The sequence below is a fragment of the Salvelinus fontinalis genome, chromosome 36 (assembly GCF_029448725.1).
Source record: "Salvelinus fontinalis isolate EN_2023a chromosome 36, ASM2944872v1, whole genome shotgun sequence".
Classification (NCBI taxonomy): Eukaryota; Metazoa; Chordata; class Actinopteri; order Salmoniformes; family Salmonidae; genus Salvelinus; species Salvelinus fontinalis.
In genome coordinates, this window is record NC_074700.1 from 18694330 (window position 1) to 18706148 (window position 11819).

The window sequence follows — 11819 nt, forward strand, 5'->3', positions numbered from 1 at the left end:
TTCTGTTTTTTCTTTTTTCTGAATTGACAAACATTTCTAAAAACCTGTTTTTGCATTGTCATTATGGAGTATTGTGTGTAGATTGATGAGGCAATTGTTTATTTAATCCATTTTAGAATAAGGCTGTAACATAACAAAATGTGGGGAAAAGTCAAGGGGTCTGAATACTTTCCGAATGCACTGTATGCTTTAGAGGTTTCCCATACTGTGGAAATCCTTTCAGTTGAGCCTATGTTAATTTCAAAAAAGGATCTAAGATCATCTGCAAGTGATTGGCTAAAAATCTCATCTTGAATAGCATGGTGTTGAATCAGAATCGACCCTTCCTCACAGTTAATATCAATATGTAACTACTATAGCATGATCTGTGGGGGTGATGGGTCTAATCTTGCAATCAATCACATTATTAACAATGAAATTAGATAAAGTATAAATCTATTCTGGAGTGTGTCTTATGACAGTGGGAGAAAAACGTATATTCTCTATCATCTGGATGGACTAATCTCCATATGTCTGTAAGGCCAATATCTTCTGCTATTGCAAATCTATCCTTTCGTGTGGAGTTACCTATAGATGTACTTCTATCATATTGGCCGTGACCTTCCGTATTTCCCAGTTTAACGTTGACCTCATGAAAAACAAATCAGGATCCACCTTGTTGGGAGCATAGATGTTGCATAACACTACCTTAATCCCATTTATAAGAGCCTCAATGCAGATAAGTCTGCCAAAACTCATCAGTGTTGCTTCAACATTACAAAATTAAGTATTTTGCTTGTCAGAATAATCCCCCCATTTTGTTTGGAATTAAATGAGCTACGATAAACTTCAGCAACCCAGCCTCCTCTAAATTCCAGTGCCTCTGTATCTGTTAAATGTGACTCCTGTATGAACACAATATCCGCCTTAAATATATCCCCCCAAAAATACACTTCACTTGGTTACCACAACCATTTATGTTCCAAGAGATGATGTTTACATAACATTAGCCATATTTGCTCATAGTGCTTATAGCCTGTGAGTGGTTATAGCCTGTGAGCGTGAAGTGTCCCATTTAACACGTGGCAACTCTAATAAACATCATTGTAACATTTCACAATATATGCTCCTGCTGTACAATGAAACAGTGTAAATAAACATAGAAAACCAACCCCAAATTAAAACAAAAGCAACTAGGAATGTAACGTTGCTTCTCGATGAGTCAATTATCACAGAACTGTCTTTGATGCTGCAGAAGATAAGTTATAGTCTCAACTCAAAAATCCGTACTGTCTGTGTGGCGCTCAAAAGGCTAAATTGGCAAATCTCCCAGAGTCCCGCAAACACATTGGCTACCTTCATTTGTATTGTAAACGGCATATATTCAACATGTATTTTACCTTGTCCCGTCTTCTTTCTCTAGGCTAAACACCTTGCTCTCGTAAGAATTCTCTTTCCCTTCCAAGTAAAGAGCAGGGTCGCTGGGAATGCCAGTGTGTGCCTGATGTTCTTCTTGTGTAGTTGTTTCTTCGCCATTGCAAACTTCTTCCTCTTCATTGCCAGTTGATCGGGGGGTCGGGACGACTTGCTGTTTATTTGCTAGTTGATGTGGCCTTCTGTGAATACCTTGTGTAAGGCTTGAACACGTTTTTAGCGTGTGTCGACATTCCAATAACGCCACTTTAGCGAGATGTTTCAAAATGTGAATGATCCATATATTAAACTGTACTTCAAGTCAATATATTAAGACAAACATTTAAGTGTATGCTGCTGAATTTCAATATTTACAATACCAGTCAAAAGTTTGGACACACCTACTCTTTCAATGGCTTTTCTTTATTTTTATCAAGGCAAAGTGTGGCTACTTTGAAGAATCTCAAATATAAAATATATTTTGATTTGTTTAACACTTTTTTGGTTACTACATGATTCCATGTGTTATTTCGTAGTTTTGATGTCTTCACTAATATTCTACAATGTAGAAAATAGTAAAAAATAAAGAGAAACCCTGGAATGAGTAGGTGTGACCAAACTTTTGACTGGTACTGTACATGCAGGTATTAGGTGCTCTATAAAGTGCTGCCACCTTTTTCGGCAGTCCCATGTCAATCCAGTAAAAATTATTCAAGCTCTGTCAAGATTGTTGTTGATCATTGCTAGACAGCCATTTCCAAGTCTTGCCATAGATGTACTAGTTGATTAATGTCCAAACTGTAACTAGGCCACCCAGGAACATTCAATGTTGTCTTGGCAAGCAACTCAGTGTATATTTGGCCTTGTGTTTTAAGTTATTGTTCTGCTGAAAGGTGCATTTGACTCCCAGTGTCTGTTGGAAAGCAGACTGAACCATGTTTTCCTCTACGATTTTGCCTGCGCTTAGCTTTATTCCATTTATTTTTAGCCTAAATAACTCCCTAGTCCTTGCCAATGACAGACATACTCATAACATGATGCAGCCACCACCCTGCTTGCAAACAGGATGCATATTTTTTATTCTGTACAGCAGGGGTGTCAAACTCATTCCACGGAGGGCCTTGTGTCTGCAGGTTTTTGGTCTTTCCTTTCAATAAAGCCCTAGACAACCAGGTGTGGGGAGTTCCTAACTAATTAGTGATGTTAATTCATCAATCAAGTACAAGGGTGGAGCGAAAACCCGCAGACACTCGGCCCTCCGTGGAATGAGTTTGACACCTGTGCTGTACAGGCTTCCTTCCTCTCTGGCAACTGAGTTAGGAAGGACACCTGTATCTTAGCAGTGACTGGGTGCATTGATATACCATATAAGGGGAATTGATAACTTTACTATGCCTAAAGGGATTTTCAGTGTCTGCTACCAATAGGTGCCCTTCTTTGCGAAGCATTCGAAAACCTCCCTGGTCTTTGTGCTTGAAATGCACTTCTCATCTGAGATACCTTACAGATAATTGTATGTGTGGGGTACAGAGATGAGGTAGTCATTCAAAAATCATGTTAACCACTATTATTGCACACAGAGTGCATGCAACTTATGTGACTTTTTAAGGAAATGTGTACTCCTGTTCTTACAGTATTTAGGCTTGCCTTAACAAAGGAGTTGAATACTTGACTCAAGACTTTTAATTTTTCACTATTTCCCCCCCAAAAAATCTGAAAAAAATGATACTTTAACATTATGGGGTATTGTGTGTAGATCAGTGAAACAAAATTGCAATTGAATACATTTTAAGTCACCCTATAAGACAACAAAATGTGGAAAAAGTCAAAGGGTGTTAATACTTTCTGGAGGCACTGTAGCAGTGAATGAAAACTACACATACCATCACCAAATTATTTGTACTGTTTCTTTTAAAAGTGTGGAAATACCTTTTCTCTTATTCTGCACTCTGGACTTCCTTATAGCTGGACATCAAGCCCCTTAGTTAGCTCACACAACAGAGGAACTTTATATACTTGGTTTTGCTGAGGTGTTGTCGAGCTAAGAGCGCACAGGTGATTTTAACGGTCCTCCAGCTTTTGAAAACGTCCGAAATGGAGGCTGGATGCATGGCACCTTTTGAGTTCACACCTCCACACCCCCCTGCTCTTTGTTAAAAGCACTGAATGGGATAACTGTAACACTTCGACTCTGACACCATTTTAGTGTCTGCTGTGTGCAGTTCACTCATTATTTATTTAATTTAGCTACTTTACTAGGTCTGCTTTTCACTTTCAACATACATGTTTTAAAGGTGTTGGTTTAAAAAAAATGCTGCTACCCCCCTTTGTGTAGGTGTGTGTGATGAAATTAACAGAAATAAAATAGCCCTATTATTCTACTATATTTCTACTACTGTCTCACTACTATTATTTCATAAATTACAGCATGCATGGAAAACCAACAGGTAATTGCAGCACATTCACTTCTGATAACAATGTATTTGATTAATTTATCTATCTCAGTCCCTCTCTGTGGGAAGCATAGCGGCACAAAAAGTTGCTGCAATTCCTCCTCCGAACAGAACTGGCGCTGTACCCTCAGCGGCACACTGGATCCTTGAGGGGTGGAACTTTGACCATCCATCAGTTAGCTAAATTATTTCCAAGCGTAGCACCCACTGTCACTTTTGTTTTTTCATATGTATGTGTTTTATTTTACATGAAACGAGATGTGGTTTATTTATTTACTAAGTTGGCTGTCGTTGGTGATACAAATATCTTTCGTCACACTAGCAATTGGTGAGTTTACTTGTAACGTTACATGTTGAAGTTGTTAGCTTCGCCACATTGCCTTTATTTTCCCCACCCGCCTTGCATTGATACCTGTCACTTTGACCTCGGCTCGGAGTGACAAACAATCGACAATGTAGCGGAAGAAAATGTATTCAACTGACTTGCTAGGATAATATTAACCTTGTAGCTAGCAATGCACACAGTGTGGCAAATTCCCATAGCTAGCTTGCTATCGAGCTAAAAGCCAACTCAATCAGGTAACTAGCTAACGTTAGCTATGGTTCATGTTCAAGAGAGTTTAAGCGAATCGACTAATAGTTTTCACGTGAAACGTTAGTAACCAATCATTTGACATTAAACTAGCCAACAAGTCGTTGCCTATGTAACATTAACCACTCATCTCGTCTTGCCTCAACCGTTTAATCCACCCTGCAACTTGTGAAAAAGCTAACTAGCTATTGTTAGCTTGCTACCGAAATAGCTAACACCTGTACATTGTCATTGGGCCAGTTCGTTTTGCAAGGGCCGGTGCCCCGGGTGGGTGGAGATTACTTTAAAGACTAATGGATTAGTCTAAAATGTGAAACTCCGCCGACCTGGGGCACTGGGCCATGTAAAACAAACTAGTGCTAGTGGCCCATGTTGTTGTTATGCAAGTGGCTAATTGTATTAGCTAACTATCTTTTACCACTGTTTACAGAAGTACGCAAAGTACTGTACCGTTACTGTATAGCCAATGAACTTAACAGAAAATCAATAGCTGGAGAGGAATATCTAGCACCCAACTGTTGCCCTGTCCTGTCCACGTTGGCACTTTCAGAAACTCATGATGTCATCTCACCTGGCAACGTTTAACCTCTGCCAGCTCGAGCATGCGTACCTGTGGAGGATGGGTTGCAACATTCCATTACGTCTTGGGCCGAGTCATCAATGATTTATCTACTCAATAAAAAAAGCACATGCCGCCTATATCTCCACCAAGTAAATGATAGACTACTGTACAATAAACTAAGGGAGATGCCTGGTTTATGCCCTTAAAAAAAGTCTAATACGCTATTAGGCTTAGCTTTGCAGATGGCTTTATACATTATTTTCCCCCTTTCGCTACATAAATGTGCGTCTGTAAGCATAGATGATAATACTAGTTTCAAAGTGATAGTCAGTGAACCTTGTTTTGTTACATAGGCATAAAAAGATCCCCTAAAATCCAATCTTGTTTGACAGTTAATACGTATTATGACACTGTCTATTTAGCAACTCGTCAGCATGAACTTAATATTTACTAATAACTAGTAAATTAAGATAGTCCATGTGGATGTAATGCTCTTTTTTGGTGGTCTCTGGTACATTCTAATAATGCCTTCGTTACATCTGAAATCCACAGCGATATTATTGAATACTTTGGGTATTTACCTCCCAGATTGGACAAATGTGTTCTGGAATTGGGTTACAATCTAAATGACTGAAAATGTATGAATTCAGAATATGCTTCATGAGGTAGTTACCTGGAATGCATTTCAGTTAACAGGTGTGCCTTAAAAGTTAATTTGTGGAATTTCTTTCCTTCGTAATGCGTTTGATGCAATCAGTTGTGTTGTGACACGGTAGGGTTGGAATACAGACGATAGCCCTATTTGGTAAAATACCAAGTTCATATTATGGCAAGAACAGCTCAAATAAGCAAAGAGAAATGAAAATCAAATCTTGTTTGTCACATGCGCTGAATACAACAGATGTAGACCTTAGTGAAATGCTTACTTACAAGCCCTTAACCAACAATGCAGTTTTAAGAAAAATACATGTTAAGTAAAAAATAGGAAATAAAAGGGCAATGCAAATAGTCTGTTTGGCCATTTGATTAGCTGTTCAGGAGTCTATGGCTTGGGGGTAGAAGCTGTTGAGAAGGCTCTTGGACCCAGACTTAGCGCTCCGGTACCACTTGCCGTGCAGTAGCAGAGAGAACAGTCTATGACTAGGGTGGCTGGAGTCTGACAATTTTTAGGGCCTTCTTTTGACACCGCCTGGTATAGCGGTCCTGGATGGCAGGAAGCTTGGCCCTAGTGATGTACTGGGCCGTTCGCACTACCCTCTGTAGTGCCTTGCGGTCGGAGGCCGAGCAGTTGCCATACCAGGCAGTGATGCAACCAGTCAGGATGTTCTCGATGGTGCAGCTGTAGAAACTTTTGAGGATCTGAGGACCCATGCGAAATCTTTTCAGTCTCCAGAGGGGGAATAGGTTTTGTCGTGCCCTCTTTACGGCTGTCTTGGTGTGCTTTGACCATGATACTTTGTTGGTGATGTGGACACCAAGGAACTTGAAGCTCTCAACCTGCTCTACTACAGCCCTGTCGATCAGAATGGGTGCTTGCTCGGTCATCCTTTTCCTGTCGTCCACAATCATCTCCTTTCTCTTGATCACGTTGAGGGAGAGGTTGTTGTCCTGTTACCACATGGCCAGGTCTCGGTCTATAGGGAGGTGGTCATTCTCATCGTTGTCTGTGATCAGGCTTTCCACTGTTGTGTCATCAGCAAACTTAATGATGGGGTTGGAGTCGTGCCTGCCCATGCAGTCATGAGTGAACAGGGAGTACATGAGGGGACTTTTGAGGATCAGTGTTGAGGATCAGCATGGCGGATGTGTTATTACCTACCTTTACCACCTGGGGGCGGCCCGTCTGAAAGTCCAGCATCCAGTTGCAGAGAGAGGTGTTTAGTCCCAGGGTCCTTAGCATAGTGATGAGCTTTGAGAGCACAATGGTGTTGAACGCTGAGCTGTAGTCAATGAATAGCATTCTCACATAGGTGTTCATTTTTTCCAGTTGGGAAAGGGCAGTGTGGAGTGCAATAGAGATTGCATCATCTGTGGATCTGTTGGGGCGGTATGCAAATTGGAGTGGGTCTTGGGTCACTAGGTTAATGGTGTTGTGGGCCATGACCAGCCTTTCAAATCACTTCATGGCTACAAACGTGAGTGTTACGGGTTGGTAGTCATTTAGGCAGGTTACCTTAGTGTTCGTAGGCACAGGGACTATGGTGGTCTGCTTGAAACATGATGGTATTACAGACTCCGGCAGGGAGAGGTTGAAAATGTCAGTGAAGACACTTGCCAGTTGGTCAGCGTATGCTCGGAGTACATGTTTAAAGGTCTTACTCACATCGGCTGTGGAGAGCGTAATCACACAGTCATCTGGAACAGCTGGTGCTCTCATGCATGTTTCAGTGTTACTTGGCTTGAAGCGAGCCTAGAAATAAATTAGCTTGTCTGGTAGGCTCGGGTCACTAGGCGGCTCCCGGCTGTGCTTCCAGGTTAGTGTCCTGCGCCTTGAAAGTGGTAGCTCTACTCTTTTAGCTCAATGCGGATGTTGCCTGTAATTCTTGGCTTTAGGTTGGGGTATGTACGTACAGTCAATGTGGGGACGATGTCATTGATGCACTTATTAATGAAGCCAATGACTGATGTGGTGTTCTCCTCAATGCCATCAGAAGAATCCTGGAACATATTGCAGTTTGTGCTAGCAAAACAGTCCTGTAGCTTAGCATCTTCTTCATCTGACCACTTTTTTTATTGACAGAGTCACTGGTGCTTCCTGCTTTAGTTTTTGCTTGTAAGCAGGAATCAAGAGGATAGATTTATGGTCAGATTTTCCAAATGAAGGGAGAGCTTTGTATGCTTGCGTCTCTGTGTGTGGAGTAAAGGTGGTCATGGTGTTTTTTTCCTTCTGGTTGCACATTTACATGCTGGTAGAAATTAGGTAAAACAGATTTAAGTTTCCCTGCATTAAAGTCCCCTGCCACTAGGAGCGCCGCCTCTGGATGAGCGTTTTCCTGTTTGTTTATGGCCGTATACAGCTCATTGAGTGTGGCCTTAGTGCCAGCATTGGTTTGTGGTAGTAAATAGGCGGCTACGAAGAATATAGATGAAAACTCTTGGTAAATAGTGTGGTCTACAGCTTATCATGAGATTCTCTACCTCAGGCGACCTCGAGACTTACTTTGATATCGTGCACCAGCTGTTGTTTACAAATATACATAGCCCGGCACCCCTTGTCTTACCAGAGGCTACTGTTCTGTCCTGCCGATGCAGTGTATAGCCCGCCAGCTGTATTTTATTCATGTGGTTGTTCAGCCACGACTCGGTGAAACATAAGGTATTAGTTTAACATCTTTTGGCGCATGAACCGCTAGCGGGACACCTACGACAACATCCGGTGAAATTGCAGAGCGCGAAATTCAAAATACAAAAATCGTAATATTAAACATGAATGAAAATACAATTCTCATACATCATTTAAAAGCTTATCTTCTTGTTAATCCAACCGCGTTGTCACATTTCAAAAAGGCTTTACGGCGAAAGCATACCATGCGATTATCTGAGGACAGCGCCCCCACCAAAATACTTTTTCAACCAGCACAGGCGTCACAAAATCACAAATAGAGATTAAACAAATCACTTATCTTTGAAGAACGTCCTGTGTTTGCATTCCCAAGGGTCCCATCTACACAATGAATGGTCGTTTTGTTTGATAAGGTCCTTCTTTATATCCCAAAAATGTCTGTTTAGTTGTCGCGCTTGATTCAGTAATCCACTCGTTCAACATGCATACAAACGAATCCAAACAATTACCGGTAAAGTTTGTCCAAACAAGTCAAACGATGTTTCTAATTAATCCTCAGGTATTCTAATATCTAAATAAATGATCATATTTAAGACGGAGAATAGTATGTTCAACAACATGCGCCAACAAGACTACATTTCTAAGGAGAGACACCTTGGAGTTTTTCCAACTACTTGCTTATTTTTCAAAAAACAAGCCCGAAACCCTTTCTAAAGAATGTTGACATCTAGTGAAAGCCATAGGAACTGCAATCTGGGTCCTATCTATTTGTATATACCATAGGCAAGCATTGAAATGACCCGTGACCTCAAAAATAAAAAGAGAAATTCTGGATGGGTTTTCGCCTGCCATGTCAGTTCTGTTATACCCACATACATTATTTTAACAGTTTTAGAAACGGCATAGTGTTTTCTATCCAATGTTACCAAGTATGTGCATATCCTAGCTTTTGGGCCTGAGTAACAGGCAGTTTACTTCGGGCACGTCAGTCATCCGACATTCCGGACAATAACCAGTATGCTAATGAAGTTAATGGCATGTTGGTAGAATATACGTGCTTGTAGTTCGTCTATTTTATTATCCAATGATTGTACGTTGGCTAATAGGACCGATGGTAAAGGCAAATTACCCACTCGCCGCTGGATCCGTACAAGGCAGCCCGACCTTCGTCCTCTGTCTCTATCTCTTTCTCCGGCGAATGACGGGGATGAGGGCCTTGTCGGGTGTCTGGAGTAAATCCCTCTCGTCCAACTCGTTAAAGAAAAAAAAAATCTTTCAATACGAGGTGAGTAATCGCTGTCCTGATTTCTAGAAGCTCTTTTCGGTCACAAGAGATGGTGGCAGAAACATTATGTACAAAAAAAGTTACAAATAACGCAAGAATACACACAATAGCACAATTCGTTAGGAGACCGTAAAACAGCATTCTCTCTGGCGCCATCATAGGCTATTAAGACATGAAGGTCAGCCAATACGGAACATTTCAAGTTTCTTCAAGTGCAGTTGCAAAAACCATCAAGCGCTATGATGGAACTGGCTCTCATGTGGACCGCCACAGGAAAGGAAGACCCAGAGTTACCTCTGCTGCAGAGGATAAGTTCATTAGAGTTACCAGCCTCAGAAATTGCAGCCCAAATAAATGCTTCAGAGTTCAAGTAACAGACATCTCAACATCAACTGTTCAGAGGAGACTGTGTGAATCAAGCCTTCATGGTTGAATTGCTGCAATGAACCCACTACTAAAGGACACCAGTAATAAGAAGAGACTTGCTTGGGCCAAGAATCACGAGCAATGGACATTAGACCGGTGGACATTTGTCCTTTGGTCTGGAGTCCAAATTGGAGATTTTTGGTTCCAACCGCTGTGAGACACAGTTTGGGTGAACGGATGATCTCCACATGTGTATTTCCCACCGTGAAGCATGGAGGAGGAGGTGTTGTAGTGGTGCTTTGCTGGTGACACTGTCTGATTTATTTAGAATTCAAGGCGCACTTAACCAGCATGGCTACTGCAGCGATACGCCATCCCATCTGGTTTGCGCTTAGTGGGACTATCATTTGTTTTTCAACAGGACAATGACCCAACACACCTCCAGTCTGTGTAAAGGCTATTTGACTAAGAAGGAGAGTAGTGGAGTGCTCCATCAGATGACCTGGCCTCCACAATCCCCCGACCTCAACCAAATTGAGATGGTTTGGGATGAGTCGGACCGCAGAGTGAAGGAAAAGCAGCCAACAAGTGCTCAGCATATATGGGAACTCTTTCAAGACTGTTGGAAAAGCATTCCAGGTGATGCTGGTTGAAAGAATGCCAAGAATGTGCAAAGCTGTCATCAAGGCAAAGGGTGTCTATTTGGAGAATTTCAAATATAAAATATATTTTGATTTGTTTAACACTTTTTTGGTTACTACATGATTCCATATGTGTTATTTCATAGTTTGATGTCTTCACTATTGTGCTACAATGTTCTACAATGTTGAAAATAGTAAAATTAAGAAAAACCCTTGAATGAGAAGGTGTTCTAAAACGTTTGACCGGTAGTGTACATTTTAAAGGTTCAATTTAAAATCAAACGAATTGTGTGATGGGCACTTTTTCAAATGGAAAAGTGTGTATCTAAAATTAAGAGAACAGATGCTCAATAAAGTTTTGGGTCCATATGTGTTCAGAGAAGAGAGAGAACGACATCAGTTCAATTAGTGAAATAGTTTTAACAGTAAAAAAAAACTGAATTGCAGTATGTCATTTATAAAATAAAATACGTGTTTAACAACTGACCCATATATTTCTTCTTTAAGGCTTCAAGCTTCCTTTTAAGAGGCATTTTCTCAGATTGAAGAATGACGCAGGTGTTAATCATGGGCTTTGCTACACAGAAAGCAGCATTTGACCACTCCATTGTCAACACTTTGATTAAATCAGTAGACCTAGATCCATGTCTTTGAAAATATCATATCAGTATCATTAGCTTTTAAAACAATTCAGTCTGTTTTCTTTTATCAAGTTTTGGACCAGAGTGAGGCTGTCTCTCCACTAGCCTACCTATTGTTCCTGCAGTGAAGAGGATTCACCATCTTCATCGAATGTTTTCATAATTTATCTGCAGATAATCGCCAAAAAGCCTACAAGTATGCAAATTAGGGAAGCAAATGAAAGGCTTTCTTACAGGTGTGATTCGGTAGGCTGCTGACCAGTCACTCACTTTTAACGCCACTGTCTGGCAAGTCCTGATAGACTTCATATCGAAAATACAAATGAGATCTTTAGTTTACTTGTCTCGATGTCATACCATGGACATATAACTACGTTGTGTGATTTATGAATGGCAGGGATATGACATTGACACCATTTATAAACTAGTCAAGCGTGCTGATCTTCTGTAAATAAGAATTTGTTCTTAACTGACTTGCCTAGTTAAAGGTTAAATAAATAAAAAAATACTGTTCATCAATCAAATCAAATGAAGACTTAGCTCTCTCAAACTCATCTCCCATATGTATTTTTATTTTATTTTAATTTCACCTTTATTTAACTAG

General features: G+C 40.7%; 1 protein-coding gene across 1 annotated transcript in view; it reads left to right on the forward strand.

Moving 5' to 3' along the window:
- Nucleotides 1-3980: 3980 nt before the first annotated feature.
- Nucleotides 3981-11819, forward strand: part of LOC129835349 (protein TEX261-like) — a 34494-nt gene continuing 26655 nt past the window's right edge. The window contains exon 1 of the mRNA XM_055900961.1: nucleotides 3981-4173. Within this exon, the coding sequence (XP_055756936.1) occupies nucleotides 4104-4173 (70 nt within the window). The 5' untranslated portion in view covers nucleotides 3981-4103. The remainder of the gene's footprint in view (nucleotides 4174-11819) is intronic.